The 18,345-nt window shown below is 38.3% G+C and overlaps 1 protein-coding gene across 2 annotated transcripts in view; it reads right to left on the bottom strand.

Annotated features, from left to right (window-relative positions):
* The window catches only part of MAU2 (MAU2 sister chromatid cohesion factor), an 87,640-nt gene that overhangs the window by 11,761 nt on the left and 57,534 nt on the right, over positions 1 to 18,345 (bottom strand). For both annotated transcript variants that reach the window (XM_072601115.1, XM_072601116.1), the window contains exons 15-17: positions 17,672 to 17,749; positions 11,212 to 11,323; positions 3,097 to 3,187 (exon numbers count right to left, since the gene is read on the bottom strand). In XM_072601115.1, coding sequence (XP_072457216.1) covers positions 3,097 to 3,187; positions 11,212 to 11,323; positions 17,672 to 17,749 — 281 coding nt within the window. The remainder of the gene's footprint in view (positions 1 to 3,096; positions 3,188 to 11,211; positions 11,324 to 17,671; positions 17,750 to 18,345) is intronic.

The following is an 18,345-nucleotide window of genomic DNA, read 5'->3' as shown; positions in this document are numbered from 1 at the left end:
TTCTATTTGACCTCGGGTGTTTTAGACACTATGGAGCACCCTTCTTCCTTGATATTTTTCCTTCCCCTTGCTTCTATGACACTGACCTCTCTTCATTTCCCCCATACCTATCCAACTTCTTTCTCCTTTTCTGGACCCAATTCCTAGTGAGATACAGTAGAAAGAACAGTGGCTGTAAAATCAGAGGACCAGGGTTCAGAACACTATCTCTGACATTTATGATCTGTGTGACTCTCAGCATGTTATTTATTGGCTTTGAGACTCAGTTTCCTCATATAAAATTGAGAGGGTAGGACCAGATAGCTTCTAAAGTCCCAACTTTAAATCTAGGATCCCATTCTCTAAGTGTAGGTTCAAGGCTCTGTCCTGATCTCTTTCTTTCCCTCTATACCTTCTTTCTCAGTGATGTCAATTATCTTGGGTTGATTTATTACCTACACAGATAACTTTCAATTCCAGCTCCAAATTCTCTCCTAAAATTTAGTCTTGTATTTCTGTTAAAAGTTAAAATGTCTATTGAAAATGTCCTGTAGGCATCTCAAGTTCACTATGTCCAAAACAGAATTTATCTTCCCTGCTTAACCCACCCCTCCTCCAAATTTTCCTATTTCTTTAGGGGCACCACCATTCTTTGTCATGCTAGTTCACAACTTTGAAGTCACTTAAGACTCTTTCCTCTCTTTCACATCTAATCCATGGCCAATTCTTGTTAATTTCATTTTCAGAGTTTCTGTTCTTTTCTCTCCATTTTCATGGCTACCATCCTAGTTCAGGGATACCTTACTTATTTTCTGAACTACTGAAATAGCCTCAGTTGGTCTCCCTGTCTCCAGCCTTCCCCTTCCCCAATCCATCTTCTGCACAGCTATCCTAAGACACTAGTCAGACCATGTTATTTTCCTACTTAAAAATCTTTAGTAGTTCTTTATTGCTTCTAGAATAAAATACAAACTCCTCATCCGTGGCCTTTTTAAAGCCTTCTACAGTGTGGTTCCAGCCTGCCTTGCAGCCTTATTCCTACTAATCTTCTTAAAGCACTCAACATTATAGCTAAACTTTCCTGTTAACTGTTCCATGAACTTAGCAATTTCCTTCCTATCTATATGACTTTGTACAACCTGGACTGCACTACCTCCTTTCCTCTACCTCTAAAAATTCTTAATTTTTTCAAAGTTTAACTGAGGTACCATCTCTGATAGAAAGCCTTTCCTGAGCCCCTGTTTAAATGTTCTCTCCTTCCTCAAATATTTTTCAATTTCCTTATCAGTATACATGACGTCTCCCCTCAGTAGAAAGTAAGCTTCTTGAAGAAAGGGATTGTTTTATTTTTACCTTTGCAAGTACGATGCCTTGCACAGAGTAGATACTTAGGAAACATTTGCTAAAAAATGAACTGAATTTTCTTGAGTCTTGGCTTCCTCAGCTGTTTAAAAATGGGAGTCTCTATGAAAGTGTGAGGAGGAAACTCTTAGTTCTGGAAGGTTCTATGACAGTGAAATACCTTTTACAGGTTTGGTATCTTAAATAGAGTAGATGCTTAATTATTTTTCAAGTTGAGTGCTATCAGCCTGGCTAAGGTCGGTCAGAGAATCTCTCAAAGACCATCTACTAAGTTATAGAGCAGTTATAGTGTGCATAAGAGAAACAAGTACCTATACAAATGAAGTTACAGGTCCTTTGAGTAATAAAGTAAAACTGGAATATTTTTACTACCTACTTACCTGGATGGTAATAAGAAAAACACTTTTGTGTATGGGGAAAAGTGGTATAGGACCAGGAGTCAGAAAATGTTCAGATTCCAGTCCTTTTACCAAACACATGGCAAATCAACCTACTTATGGCAAATCAATCTATCTCTAAAAACCTTAGTTTCCTCATCTGTAAAATGAGAGGGTCATATCAAAGTGGCTAATGTGACAAAAAAAGGAAAATGCTGGATGTTGGAGGGGATGTGGGAAAACTGGGATACTAATGCACTACTGGTGGAATTGTGAAATGATCTAACCATTCTGGAGAGCAATTTGGAACTATGCCCAAAAGACTATAAAACTATTTATACCCTTTGATCCAGCAATACTACTGCTAGGTCTATATCCCAAGACATCCAAAAAAAGGAAAAGGACCTTTCTTTGTACAAAAATATCTATAGTAGTTCTTTTTGTGATAGCTAAGAACTGGAAATCAAAGGGATGCCCATCAATTGGGGAATGGTATATGACTGAAATGGAATATTATTGTGCTATAAGAAATGACAAGCAGGATGATTTCAGAAAAATGTGGAAAGACTTTACATGAACTGATGCACAGTGAACAGAACCAGGAGAATACACAGTAAGAGCAATACTGCTCTATAAAGAATTGGGAATGACTTAGCTATTCTCAGCAACATAATGATCCAAGAAAATCCCAAAGGACTAATGATGAAGCATACTATCCACTTGCAGAAAAACAACTGATATTGACTGAATACAGACTGAAGCATGCTGTTTTTCACTTTTTTCTTTTTTTTCCTTTTGAGTCTTCTTGTACAAAATGAGTAATGTGGAAATAGTTTATATAATTATACATGTATAACCTATTTCTAATTGCTTACTGTCTCAAAGGAGGGAAAGGACAGAATTTGGAACTCAAAACTTTAAATAAAAATGTGAAAAATTTGGGAGGAAAAAAGAAAGCCAAGACCTAAAAAAATCCAGCAATTTGCTCAGGGTCCTACAACTAGTAAGTGGTAAAAGGGAATTTAAGCCTAGGTCCTTTGACTACAAACATAGTGTTCTTTCCTCTATTCTCAGCGCCCCAACTCTGAAAAACAAACAAAAAAAACCCAACCAACCAACCAAAAACAACATGGGAAGGTCAAACTAGATGACTTCTTAGGTTTCTTCTAACAATGTATGAATCTATACAAAATGAAGCTCTATAGAAATGTGAATATTATTGTTGTTATTATCATCATTTCCACTACCTAAAGGAGAAATACGCTCGATTATAATCTCAGAACTCAGGTGGACGACAAAAGGACACTGATTCAAGGAAAACTGTTAAATTGGTGCTTACGTACCATCAAGTCTACAGGGAGTTGCCTATCAGACTTACCTCTTAACAGAGCTGAAGACCACAGCTGCACAGACATGTCTGGGATCTTGCTAGCCAGCTGCATAGCTGGTACCACCATATTATTACTCTCCTGATCAATGAATAATTAAGAGATCAAAGTTAGCAATATGCAGTGACAAATCATCCATAGGCACTGTTCAGGACCCTGAGGACAAAGGATCACACTTGCTAGCACTGACTTGGATAGTTAAGTACATACTTCTTGATGGGCAATATATACTCCACAGAGTGAGACAGTAGACAATGATAACCTGCTAGCCATAGGGCACAGAGGAAAACAAACCCCTTTGGAGGCTGAAAATTCCCATTTGAAGCCACAATGCCAATCTGGAGGGAGGTAATGTGGTACAGTGGGAAGAACACTGATGCAGACAGGAAACCTGGGATCTGCTACGTCCTGTGTGCCCTTCGGAAAGACATTCCATCTTTGTGGATCTTGGTTTCTTCATGTGAAAAGTAATTACTAGTTTTTGCGCTGCCTGCCTTATAAAGTTGTTGTAAAGACCAAATGAAATAGTGAATATAAAAATATTTTGTAACTGTAAAATAATGCCAATATGAGAAATTATTATAACTTAGATATGAGAGACAAAATTTATATAGTAGCTATTACCAGGCACTACGCTAAGGGCTTTAAAATATTATCTCATTTGAACATGGATAGAGAGTTGATCTTGAAATCAGGAACATCTGGATTTAAGTCTGTCCTCTGAAAAATACTGACTGTAGCCACAGACAAATCATTAACCTCTTCACAGTGTTCTAGGCAGATTTCTATGCCTGTTAAGATGCAGAGGAGATGCTAACTTGCATTGGTAAGGGGAGTTTCCTCACCTGGAAATTCTCTATACCAATGAAAGCACAAATTCAGTCTCTATCCCTATAGTACACTATTGAGAATTGTACAATTCTCAAAACAACACATTAAAACAGTGGTGCAATACAAAGATGAAATCTATTGTTCTAAAACTAAGTGGTTTCTTCTCTCAAAATAAGTTAAATACATGATTCTGCTCAATCATAGCTTCTGGGATACTGAATATATATTAATGTCTGCAGAGACAAATATAGGCATATTTTCCTCTTTACCATCATTAACTGATTCCAGTACAACATGATGTTGGGGAAAATAATGTCATGAGGAACCGGATAAATGGTAAAATTTAATAGCAAGCAGAACGATGCTCAGGAAAATTAACACTGTTGGGGTTCAAGTATTCAGGCTATTTACAACATAGCCCTCCTTTTCTATGATGATAACATGATTAAATTTATCAAGACTAAGAGTCATTCCACAGTAAATAAATGGTGAAAGGAAATCCAAGCTATTAGTAATCATAGAAAATGCCCTAAATAATAATAATTGGAGAAATGTGTAGTTCCAACTTAAACTTATCAGATTGGGAAAAAAAGGGAAGAAAAATGACAAATATTGGAGGATCTGTGGGAAAACAGGTACACTAGCGAACTGTTGGTGGAGTTGTGAATTAGTTCATCTATTCTGGAAAGCAATTTAGAACTATACCCAGAAAGCTGTATAGTTATCAAACTTATCCATACCCTTTGACCCAGCTGTACAGTTTCTGAGTCTAGGAAATCAAGGAAAGACAAAAAGGAGCTATATGTACAAAAATATTCAGTTCATTTTTCAGTCACATCTGACTCCATGTGCCCCATTTGGGTAATGATACTGGAGTGATTTGCCCTTTCCTCCTTCTAGCTCATTCTATAGATAAGGAACTGAGGCAAACAGGGTCACACATCTACTAAGTGTCTGACACCACATTTGAACTCAGGAAGATAAGTCTTCCTGACTTTAAATCCAGCACTCTATCCACTAGGCCACCTAATTGCCCAGTTGCCCCTCTATCTGTTCTTTTTGTAGTAGCCAAAAACTGGAAACCAAGAGGATGTCCTCTACTGGAGAATTTCTAAACAGACTGCAGCATAGGAATTTAATGGTATATTACTGTGCTATAAGAAATGATGAAATGGACAATTTTAGAGGAAACTGGGAAGACATTTATGAACTCATGCAGAGTGAGGGGGGCAGCACTAGAGGAACAATGATAACAATGTTATCGACAAAAACAACTTCAAAGATTTTAGAATTCAGATTAATACAATTATAAGCCACAAGTCCAAAAGAATAAAGATAACACATGCCACTCACCTTCTGACACAACTAAGGAACTTAAAACGTCAGAAAGATATACATGTGTGGATATAGCTAATATGGAATTTTGTTTTGTGAGATTATATAGATTATATATTGAGGGATGTGACTGGGGATTTTTTTTTTAATTTGCTCAATGGGAGGGGGTAGAAGAGACAGATTAATGAAAAATACTTATTACATAAAAAATTTTTTAAAAAGGATGAAAACATGTATTTCCAAGTAAATAAACAATGGCCCTTGCAAAGGAAAGACTGAGTTAAGTTCACACTATGAGTGAAGATGGACCTTAGAGTTAAAGAAATATACTGAAAGACCCAGATGTACAGAGACTGACACATCTCATAATCATCAAAGTCCATCAAAGAAAGGTTGTGGCCAATTAGGGAATGGATGCCCAGCTCAGGGACTTTGGAGGCACAGACTTATTTTATGCTTTCTTATGCCTGTATGAAGTCCAATAGCTGAAGGATTTGGGGTGTGTGTAGCATAGAAGGCAGGGGAAGGTAGGGAAGAAAGAAGTCTGTGCTGCATTCTGCAAAGGCTAACATGGTGGTAAATAGGGTAAGTAAGCAAGGAATGGGCAATCCTTTGCTGGGAAGGAAGGGTAGAACCAACCAAGGGTAAACTAAAAGGTCAAGTTATATTGGTAGCAGAGTTTCTTCAAAGTGTCAAAATTCATTAGGTTGAGACAAAAAAAAATGTTTGCAGAAGACCTAAGCCAAGAGGATAGTACAAATCCAGAAAGAAAAATACTAGGGGCATAAAGTAGGTGATTCAACCTTTCTCTTCAAAGTTTTTACCCTGATGGCAATTGTATTGTGTTCTCCTTACTTATCCCGATGTGTTGGTTTGGTCATGAGCCAAAGAGGCCATGCCCATTCTGGACTCCATTGTGCTAGTAGGACTTGTGAGCTCTGTCACTGTTCCTCTTCTCCTCAATAATGTTCAAGGCCATGACTTGGTGGGATAGAATTGGTATATGTTCTTTACAAATTCCAAGATTCTATGTTCTTTCCTTGGCCTTATACTCATTCCTGTTTATTATACGCTGGGCATGGTACTATTGCAACCATGAGCCAAAAACATCTTGAACAATAAGTTCAATACCATAAGTAATGAGGCTAATTGAAACTGGTAGATTACTGATTTCACTACTTAACTAGTGATAATGGGGCTTAATATTCTGGATTCTAGGAGGGTCTGCTAATGCAGAAGTTATGGGACAACAGATCTAAATTCAAGGGCTGTCATTTGGATTCATTTATACTCAGTTTTGGCCACTGGGCTCAAGCTGGTCTGGGTGGCCTACACCTCCTTCCAGGTAGTCACTGACTGTAGCAACAGGGTTGAATGTAGTAAAGAGCAGAACGCAGGGGGAAAAAAATCTGAGAACAAAAATCACAGTTTACATAAAAGAGGAAGAGAGTAAAGGACAGCTTGCTAGCTGCTACCGGAGTGTGAGCCACTCCAAGAATTCTTTCCACTACACTTTTCTTTCTACTACTACTATACTTTCTAACACACATTTATGTATATTTTTTGATTCAACTCAGTTCATTAAGGGCAAGAATGCTGTCCTCTGTGACTCTATATTCTCTAGCAGAGTACCTTGCATGCAGACATAATACATATTTGTTGAACTGAATCATTCAACTTTTGATTGAAGCCCTTCCCATAATGAAGGATTTACTATCACAGGAAATAACCCTTTCTCCTTTTGGGGGTAGCTCTAATTATTAGGAAGTCTTTCCTTATACTGAGCTAAAATCTGCATCTCTGACTTAGTTCTAAACACTGGTCCTAATCTTCCTTTCTGGACCAAGCAAAATAAGTTTAACTCCACTTTCATATTACAGCTCATTAGGGGTGTGAGGAGATAAGCCCTTTCAAATTACATAATTTTCAGACCCCCCACTAGGCTTAATGTCAGTTCTGGTTACCACTATATAAATGTAAATTATTATTAGTAACCGCTAACATTTATGTAGCGCTTACTATGTGCCGGGCACTGTGCTAAGCACTTTATTAGCTGACAATGACCCTAGGCGCTATTATTATCTCCCATTTTACTATGAGCATCCATGACTATTCATGCCCCACCTGCCCATATCTAATCAATTGCCCAGTCTTGTCAACTCCATCCCTATAACGTTTCTTCAACCTTCCCCCTTCTCTCTAATCACAGACCCTCATCACTACTCATCTGGACTACTGAAATAGTCTCCTAATGGGTCTTCCTCCCTCAAGTCTCTCCCTTCTCTAGTGAATCCTCTCCACAGCAAAAGTGACATCCCTAAAGTACAAATCTGCCCATGTCACTCCTGGATTTAAAAAGCCTATAGAATAAAATACAAACTCTTCTATTTGTTGTTTAAAGTCCTTCACAATGTGGCTCCAGCCTACCTTCCAAGTCTAAATACACATCATTCACTTTCCTTAGTTCACTCTCTGTTCTAGTCCAACTGGCTTACTTGCTGTTTCTCAGACACAACATTCTGTCTCCTGTCTCTGTGCCCTTTGTATAGGCTGTCATGGGTGATGGGAATGTGCTCCCTTCTCACATCTGCTTAGAATCTTCAGCTTCCTTCAAAGCTCAGCTAGTGCCACCTATTATAAAAAACTTTTCTTGATCCTCCTAGCTGGCCAGTGTCTCCTTCCAAAATTATTTTGTATTTAATAACTTTGTATATATGTGGTATTTATATGTATGTACATATAACATGTACATGTTTTTATCCTGAGAGAATGCAAGTTTAAGGAAAGAAGGAAGAAAATAAACATTTATTAAGTGCTTACTATTTGCCAGGAACTGTGCTAAGTGCTTTTACAAATGTTAACTCATTTGATCCTCACAAGCAACTTGGGAGGTGGGGTATTATTATGACCCCCATTTTACAGTTGAAGTAACTGAGGCAGACAGCAGTTAAGTGACTTGCTCAGGGTCACACAACTAGTAAGTGTCTGAGGATGGACTGGAACTTGGGTCTTCTTGACTCCTATCTCAGTGCTCCATGTACTGTGCTACCAGCTACCCCCAACAGATTGCTTCGCTTTTATCATTTGTGTCCCTAAGACTGAGCACAGTGCCAAGCACACAGTAGGTACTTAAATGCTTATTATTTGATTGAAACTTTTGAGATAGATTCCATGGAAGACTACTCTAATCCAATATACCTGTGGAGTGGTATCCAAGTTCTTTAATCTCTAATACAGGTACACCTGAGTATTTAGGTGAAGGCTCAGAAAGTACCATCAAAAACACAGCTATTGATAACTCTGTGATATTGTTGTGTTCATCCTTCACTGCCAAAGAAGACCATGCCATCGGAGAGATGATGACATGACTTGCACTCGACTTTGTTTTGAGTGAGGGAGGGCTGTGCAGGTCACCAGCTTCACTTCACTTCCAGAGCCATCTGAATCCAGTGACCAGATATTCGTCAGGATGACTGGAGATGACCCAGGATGAGGCAATTGGGGTTAAGTGACTTGCTCAAGGTCACACAGCTAGTGAGTGTCAAGTGTCTGAGGTGAGATTTGAACTCAGGTCCTCCTGACTCCTGCACTGGTGCTCTATCCACTGCACCACCTACCTGCCCCACTCAGTGATACAGGACTTTTCTAAAGACTCACACAACAGGGGAACACAGAAGACAAGCAGTGAAAGTCACTCAGAAACAACAGGCTTCCCTACCGCAAAGCCACAATGCCTTACCCTGACTATCCTGATATCACTTTGGTTACTATCCTTCTCTTCTTCCAAGATAATTAACTCTGTAGCACCAGTAGAATGGGAGTAGAGGAAAAGGATAAGGGTAGAGAAGGGAATAAACACTTATAAAGCATCTACTACGTGCCAAACACTGTGTTCGGTACTTTACAAATATGATCACATTTAATAACGGGGCTCACCTAACAATATGTACTCAGCAGTCTTGCTTCTGAATGTCGGCAGTCCCAGTGGGTAGGAGAGGGGCTGGCACAGTCTCAGGCCTACTGTCACAACCCAACTGTCTTCCTTTGTATACTAACAAGTAACTTTTATAGGACTACAGAGGTTCCTCCACTAAAATTCTACTCCAGTATCTTACCATGATGTATAGATGTCCAGAGTTCTTAAAGGTTGTGTCAGTGGAGTGATGCTCTCACAGATCCTACCCAAATGGAAAAGGCTTTGAGTACAAACCTGAAGACAAGACTATATATGGTTGCTGCCCAAAGATGAGGCTAAATATCAAAAGACTCATCACCTAAAAGTTAGCCAAGAAGTAATTTAAATTTTTTATTCTAACTAACTCATGATGGCCATCTACTAGAGGTGAAAGGGTGCTGTCCTGAATAAATCACAGATCCTTGAAATGAAGGAGAGATCACTAACCTTTCAGAAGTATGGGTCAAAACTGCTAATGCTTATTCTTCTGATATATTCAGGGTGGGACTGAATTGAGTCTTTTGAGTAGGGTGAGGGTGATTATGTGATGAGACTCATGAGGGCTAGGTGATATAGATCAACTCTTGAAAGCACTAAGGTAACAGTGGGCAGTAACTCTTAGAACAAGGGTGGGCTGGTGTGGTGATGGTGGTTTGATCAGAAGCCAAGAAAACCTGTTCATATGCCATACACTAATTTTTGTAAATTAAAATTAAATTAATAATATTAATTAGCAATATATTAGTAGATAATATTGAGACAATAATAGAGAATATTACTCTCAATAAGATTAAAAGGCAATATTTGTAAAGCTCTTAGCATGGTTCCTAGCACACAGTAGGCACTTAATAAATCCTTCCTTCCATTTGATGTATGTCTTTTCTTTCTTTCCTTCCTTCCTTCCATCCTCTTTCTCTCTTCCTTCCTTCAATTTGATGTTCATCTAATAGTCTTATAAATGTAACCCTAAATGTATAAATGAATTCTCTTTTTTCCAGTCCCAATTAGCTTAGAAAATTACCAAAAGGAAGTAGTCCATCCTACAAGAAATACATTTTTTAAAGGTATCTCTAAGGCATAAGTTCTAGAATAAGACAAGCAGGAAAACCTTACAGGCAGAATAATTTTTTCAGGAATTTGTCAAGAGCAAAACTTAAACAAAACCTGTAAGCAAAACTTAAAAGCAAAAGCTTAAAAACCTAACATCCCAAACACCCAAAGATCTAGCTATATTTATACATCAACAGATTAATGATCTAAAGGATGTAGTCCTTCTAGTGATACTGACAGCACACCATCCTTCTCATCCTGAGTAACTCTTTCTCATGTCCTCCCCATATATCCTTCATAGGGGGACCACTGAATATGCTGGAAGTCTTCTGTTACATGGACACCAACACAGCACAAAGCTGTGTTTTCCTTTTCTTTCTTGCTATATGTTTGCCTCATATATTTTTCCAATTATACACTTCTTGGATGAGATCTTTTATGTCATCTCTTGCATGTCAGTTCATTTCTGGTAGTATGCTCCAGTCTATTTATGGCCACTACACATCTTTCTAATGCTCTTTGGCATTGAAATTTTGTATGTTTAGAATCAGGTGATATTCTGTGATTCATGAATGCATAGCATCTCAAGACAATTACTAACATTAAAACAAGCACTGTAATTGTGATAATTTTTAAAAGGTAGTATCTAATTGAAGAACTATGAATGTAATATGATCACTATTTTAAAGCCACGTCAGAAGGGCTGTCATGTGGAGAAGCAATTAGCCCACAGGACCAAAAAGTGGAAGTTATGATAAAACAGGTTTCAGCTCAATATAAGCAAAACATTTCTAAACAATCAGAGCTATGCAATATTGAAATGGATTGTACTGTCAGCAAAAGGAGATTAGAATGGCTCATCTCTGAAGTCTCTTCCAACTTTTAATACTCTGTGAATTCCATTTAAAAATGTGAGTATAATGACTGAACTCACCCTATGATTCCCTAATACATAGAATATATGGCCCAGGAGGACAAGGGAACAGGCTGTTAACCGGTTCAAATCTTCTGCATTTGACATTTTCAGAGTTTCTCGTAAAAATCGCCTACAAAAGTAAAAACAGGAGAAAAGATAAAACCATTTTAAAATACATTCTTAAGGAAAAAATAGAAAAATGGGTCTAAAATCATTGTAAACCAAAACAACAGGCAAGATTAACTTTGATCTACAACTATATTATCATTGACAAATTAAGTAAGGTAAAGTTGTCAATTATAAATTATATCCATTTGTTAGTCATGATGACATACAGAATCAGAAAACCATAGTTTTCTTTTTGCTAGGCGCAGGAGGTAATAACAATTGATAATAATAGTTAACATTTATATGGCACTTATTATGTGCAAGGACTGTGTTAAATGCTTTATAATTACTATCTCATCACAGCTATCAGATTGACTAACATGACAGAAGAGAAAGATGATAAATATTGGAGAGGATGTGGGAGAGTTGGAATACTAATTCATTGTTGGTGGAACTGTGAGCTGATCCAACCATTCTGGAAAGTAATTTGGAACTATGCCCAAAGGGATAGAGAAATGTGCATACCCTTTGACCCAGCAATATTGCTTTTAGGACTGTATCCCAGAGACCATAAAAATGGGAAAGGGTCCCACATGTACAAAAATATTTAGAGCACCTCTCTTTGTGGTGGCCAAAAACTGGAAATCAAGGGGATGCCCATCAACTGGGGAATGGCTGAACAAGTTGGGGTATATGAATGTAATGGAATACTATTGTGCTATAAGAAATGATGAACAAGAAGACTTCAGAGAGGCCTGGAAGGACTTATATGAACTGATGCTCAGTGAAAGGAGCAGAACCAGGGGAACTTTGTACACAGCAACAACCAGTGTGTGAGGAATTTTTCTGGTAGACTTAGCCCTTCATAGCAATGCAAGGACCTAAAAAATTCCCAATGGACTCTTGAGGCAAAATGCCTTCCACATCCAGAGAAAAAACTATGGAAATGAATTGCAGAATGAACCAGACCATTTTCTCTTGTGTTATGCTTTATTTTGTTTTATGGTTTCTCCCATTCATTTTAATCCTTCTATGCAACAAGACTAAGGTGAAAATGTATTTAATAAGAATGTATGTGTAGAACCTATCTAAGATTGCATGTGGTCTTGGGGAGGGAGTGGGGAGGGACAGGAGAAGAAAGGGGAGGGAGGGGGGAAGAAGGGGAAAGGGGAAAAATCCAAGATATATGGAAGTGACTGTAGAAAACTAAAAACAAAATAATTTTAAAAAAGACAAAAATAATTATTACCTCATTTGATCCTCTCAACAACCCTATGAAGTAGACACTATTATCCCCATTTTACAGATGAAGAAACTGAGGCAAACAAGTCAAGTGATTTGCCTAAGGTCACACTGTAACTGAGACTAGATTTGTACTCAGATCTTGACTCTAGGCCTGGCACTCTATGAGATGAAGTTAAGTCATCTAGTATAACTTCTCACTTAATGCAACGATGCTTTTTACAATGACCTCAATACATGTCCCCAGACCCAACTTCTACTTTAACACCTCTAGCGCTAGTCAGTTACTGACATCAAAAAGTCTTTCTTTCCATAGTTAGATCGCTCTAGTTTAAAGCTCTAAATAAGAGAGTAAAATCTATTTTACATGAGTAAAATTATTTCTTTCTGATAGGTGAGGAAGCTGGAGCTCAGAGATATTAAATAACTTCCTTAATGTGGGAGATGACCTACAGTGTAGTTTCCTCAGTTGAAGACTACAAGGATTTTCCCTTTTGTTAAGTTTCTACATGCCATCCTAAGTCTCAGTAGTCCCTGGTAAATTACCATTCCCCAAAATCCACGTGGTGGATTTTGCTTCCTGCTACATGTATGCTTTTCCGCGGCTAAATATGGGCATAATTGTTTCTATTGGAAAGTAGCTGTTGTGATGAGACTGTAAATCCTGAGTACTCAGTCAATGAGGAAACGGATAAGGAGGGGTATAGGAAACTTGCATTAGGGCTATAGAAATCTGCTTCTGGAGACCAGCAAGCGCACTCCCTTGCTACCGCTGATTGAGCAACAAGGGCTGTGTCCTTTCTCAATAGAAAGAATAAAGACCTTTTCGGATCTCTGATTTTGACTCCAACATTTATTACTGAGGTGGTGATCTCTGTCCCACACACTCAAGATTGTACAGCTCATAACAGCAAGGTCAAACCTAGGACCTTTGACTCCCAACTCCAGGGCTCTTTGCTCTACATTATATACCTGCCTTCAGAATAGCTCCCTCAAAAGCATTTCCAATAAACTCCTCCTGTCTCATACTACTGCACATTTACTCTAGTAATTTAGATCAGTCTGTGCCAGTTAAACAACTTAATATCTCTTAAAAGTGACAAATCTGCTTCTGCCTGCTTTCTAATTCTAGTCTTTGTACAGATCATTGCTCTGACATGATCCCCCTTCGCCCAACTAAAACAAAAATCAAAGACTTGCATCTTGATAGCCTTCAGGTTACTCCAGTTAGCCAAGCAGCCTGGAGGAAATGTAATTGGTCATGTATAAGAGACCTATTTCTTTTCCTGTGTCTATGCTCCTGCTGACCTTTTCCCTGTTACCTCCAACTCCTCCAATGGACTGTTAGCTCCTACAAAGAAAAGAAAGAGCTGTGGAATGGAAATAAAGAGTCCAGATCTTTAGTCCCAGTTAGTGAGTAAAACTATAGTGGATGTTGATATAGTGCTTCAGTTATAAAGCCTTTTTATTCATTACCTCACATCCTTATAACAGCATTATGAACCAGGTGGCATAGGAATTATCATCCCCAACTCATGAACCAGGAAATTGAGTATTGGAGAGGTCAAGTACTTTTTGGTTAAGGTTAAAAAGTGAATTAGTGGCAAAGAAGAAATTCAAACTCTTAACCTCGCTGATCCTTGAAATATCCTATCCAAATTCAATAATATGATAACTTGGATTTCTATCTCCTCATCCTATCTACTATATCGCTAAGCCCACAAAAGAGGTAAGCAACTTTTATTAACTTGATAAATGCACTGGGGGAAGGGAATGATCTTTGTCTGAATATCTGAAGGACTATATTTTGGAAGGAGCAGATTAGAACCAATCTAAAGAAGAACTTCTTGGGTATGGAAATCTATCTTACCCTGCAGGAAGGCGGGGGGCGGGGGGGAGAGAAGGGAATAGGAGAGGGATAACAGAAGGGACGGCAGATTGGGGGAAGGGGTAATCAGAAGCAAACACTATTGTGGGGAGACAGATCAAGGGAGAGAATGGAATAAATAGAGGGCAGAACAGCACAGAGGGAAATGTGGTTAGTCTTTTGCAACATGACTGTTATGAAAGTGTTTTGCATGGCTACACATGTATGATCTATAATGAACTGCTTGCTTTCTCAATGAGGATGGGTAGGAAGGGAGGAAGGGAGAGGATGTGGAAATCAAAGCTTTAAAAATGAATGTTAAAAATTGTTTTTGCATGCAACTGGGAAATAAGTTTTTTTACAGGTAATGGGGTATAGAAATCTTGCCCTATAGGAAAAGATAGGGGAGAGAGATGGGAGAAGGGGGGTGTGATATAAGGGAGGGCAGATTGGGGGTGCACGCTATCCTGGGGTGGGGAGAGGGGAGAGATGGGAAGAAAATTTTGAATTCAAAATCTCATGGAAGTGAATGCTGAAAACTGAAATAAATTATATTAAAAATAATAAAAAAAGAACCTCTAAATAACCAGAGCTGTCCAATAACAGAAGGGACTAAATGGCCATCACACATTTAGAATTCGATGTTCTGTAGGACCTCAAATCTAACATGTCCAAAACAGAACTCACTATGTCTAGATCCAAACCCACCTACCTCTCTTTCCAACTTTCCTATTATTACTGAAAGCAAGCACAGCCAGCTTTCTAATCACCTAGTTTTGAAATCTTACCATTATCTTCTTCTCTGTATTCACTCATCTCTTATATCTAATCAGTTACCAAGTCTTGTTTCTATCTTTACAATATTTCTTACATCTCCACTCCACTCACATAGCCACCACCTCAGTAGTCTCCAAATTTGATCTCCTTGCTTTACATCTCCCTCCATGTCAATCCATTCTCCTCACAGCTGACAAAGTTACTTTCCTAAAGTGCAGGTCTGCTCATATCACCTCCCTACTAAATAAAATGTCAGTAGTACCCTATTATTTCTAAGATCAAATATAAATTCCTGTTTGCCATTTAAAGTTCTTCACAATTTGACCTCCTTAAACTTTTTCAGTCTTCTTCAATTAATTAATCAACTAGTATTATTAAGTGCCTGTATTTCAGGCGTTACACTAGACAGTGTGTGTATAAAAACTAAAACAGTAACTCTTCTCAAGAAGCACATATTCTATTGGGGAGACAATAAGTTCATGTAAAAGTATACACAGAATGAATACAAAGAGAATAAACATAAAGCAGTAGTTGGGGGTGGGAAGAGGAACTAGAAAAAGCTTCATATAGAAGGCGGTCCTTCAATTGCTTCTTGAGCAATTCTTTTCTTGAAGGGGGAGAATAATTGTGTGAGGTGGAGGTGAGGAGGAAGCATATTCAAAGAACAGGGAGACAGCTAGCAAACCCAGAAACCCAGAGGTGAGAGATGGGAATACTCTGTGTGAGAAACAGAAAGATAGTCAGGCTGGGCTGGATTTTAGAGTGTCAAGAGGAATTGTGCATGAGGCTAAAGAAAGAGGTGGGACTAGGCTGTAAAAAGCTTTAAAAGCTAAAGAACAGAGTTTGTATTTGATCTAAGAGACAACAGGAAGTCACTGGAGTTTATGATGGGTCAGATCTTCAGTGCAGGAAATCAGTCTGCCAGTTGTGTGCAAAAGATGAACTGTATGTAGTATAGAGAGGCTTAAGGGAAGAAGATCAATTAAGAAGTTATTGTAACAGTTCAAGGCAAGAGGTGATAAAAACCTGAACTTAGGTGGTGGCTATGTGAGTAGAAAGAATGGAATGGATGTGAAAGATAATTGTGGAGGTAGAAATAGTAACATTTCATTGGAGAGTAAGGAATCAAGGACAATGCCAAGGTGATAAAATAGGCAAACAGAGCCTGGTGTCTCCAACAGAAATCGCATGGATTTTGAGGAACGGTAATGATTTCTGTTTTGAACATGATGAGTTTGAGATGCTTCCAGGACAGCCACTTTGAAATGTACAAAAGGCAGCTGGAGATGTGAGACTGAACCTCAGGGGAGATGCTAGGACTGGATGTATATACAGATTTGGGAATTATCTATATGGAGATGATAATTTAATCCAAGGGAACTGATGAGTATACCAAAAGAGAGAAAGCATAAAGAGGGAAGAGGGCCTAGGGACTCTGTGCTTTGGGGAAGAGTCACAGATAGGTAGTGCAATATGGATGATAAACCGCAAAAGAAAAATTGAGGAAAACCAGTCACACACATAGGAGAAGAAATGCAAAGAAAGTGGTCCACAGTGTCCAGCACAGCAGAAAGGTCAAGAGGACTGAGAAAGGACCATCATATTTAGAAATTAAGAAATCTAAGTCATTTTGCAGAGTAATTTCAGTTGAGTGATGAAGTCTAAGCATGTCATTCTTACACATCTTTGTGTACTGTATGGTTTAGTCATACTGGTCTACCTGATATTCCTCACACACAATGCTCCCCACCCCCTTTCTCTGTATGTTTGCATTTTTTGTCTCCTATTACTGGAATGCTGTATCTCCTCACCTGTACCTCCTGGAATCTATTTCCTTCAAGACTCAGCTCTAATGCCAGCTTCTGTTGGAGGCCTGTCCTGGTCTCTCTAGCTGCTAGTGCATTTCCATCCAAGGTTATCTTCTTTTGGTTGCATATAAGCCTTGGGTTCATCTATAAATGTACATGTCACTTGCCCTGCTATAATGTAAAACTCCATGATGACACAGACTATTTATTTCACTTTTGTCTTTGTAGCCTGAATGTTTAGCATAGCACCTGGTATCTGATACTTAAAATAAAGGTTTGTTGAATAACATGGAAGATAATAAGCCTTCTGGCACTGGAAGTACTCAAGCAAAGGGTGTTCTTACTTCAAGAATGGAGGAGGTTTTATTAGATTATATCTAAGGGCCCTTCCAGTTCTAAGATTCTATGATTTTATTTTTTTCAGAAACTGCCAAATTTTTTTTTTTTTTCAAAAAGTATACTACCTGGGAGACATTTTAAACAACTATCAGGGAAAAGCTGAATGTGAAAGGAATGGGGAGTATTTATCCATCCCTTTTATTTTAATCAAGGTTGAGCTCTTGGGGAAAGTTATTTAGTTCTATCTTACTGAGACTCAGGCTTCTGAGATTCCACATTTCTGCTCCACCTTATCCTTTAAAGAGCCCTTTGGAGATAGAAATGATCTCATACTCACTTTGCTTCATTGTATCTTCCCTGAAAGAAAGAGAAGAGTCCTCGGATGTAGAAAGCAGCAGCCCTCAGGCAGTGAGAACTGTAGGGAAGGCAAAAAATTGAACTCACTTTTTAAACAGCATACATGAAAATAAAAGTGGGATAATAGTGAATGGTTGTTTCTTTTTCTCAAAATACAAATGTCTTTTTTTTTTTTTTTGGGTATTTAAGATCCTCCATAACTTGGTATCTCTTTACCATTCCAGGCTTATTTCCCAATACTTCCCTCTCTAAATACAATCTTCAACCAAGCTGGACTAACTGACCATTTTCCATTTGTACCCTCATCTGTCTTATCAGTGCGTTGTTTTCATTTTGTTCCCAGGAAATGCAATGTTTTTTGCTTTTCTAACTGTATTCTTACTTATATTTCAAGGTTCAGCTCAACTGCCACTTCTTGCATCAAGTCATCCTTGATACCTTCATTTAGAAATCATCTTCTCCCTCTCAGTTGTCACAAACAACTTTCCACTTCTTATGTATTTATCAGGTATTAAAAACCTGAATCTGCTACTATAAACCTGTATTGAATTGAGGGTTACATTCCCTGTTAGTTCCATGAGTCTGGGGACCGTGTCTTATTTAAACTTTCAACTCCCCCAGTATGAACACATAGCTGCAAACACAGAAGGTGCT

The sequence above is a fragment of the Notamacropus eugenii genome, chromosome 4 (genome assembly GCF_028372415.1).
Source record: "Notamacropus eugenii isolate mMacEug1 chromosome 4, mMacEug1.pri_v2, whole genome shotgun sequence".
Taxonomy (NCBI): Eukaryota; Metazoa; Chordata; class Mammalia; order Diprotodontia; family Macropodidae; genus Notamacropus; species Notamacropus eugenii.
The sequence above is the reverse complement of the archived record's forward strand: the minus strand, read 5'-3'. Positions and strand labels throughout refer to the sequence as shown.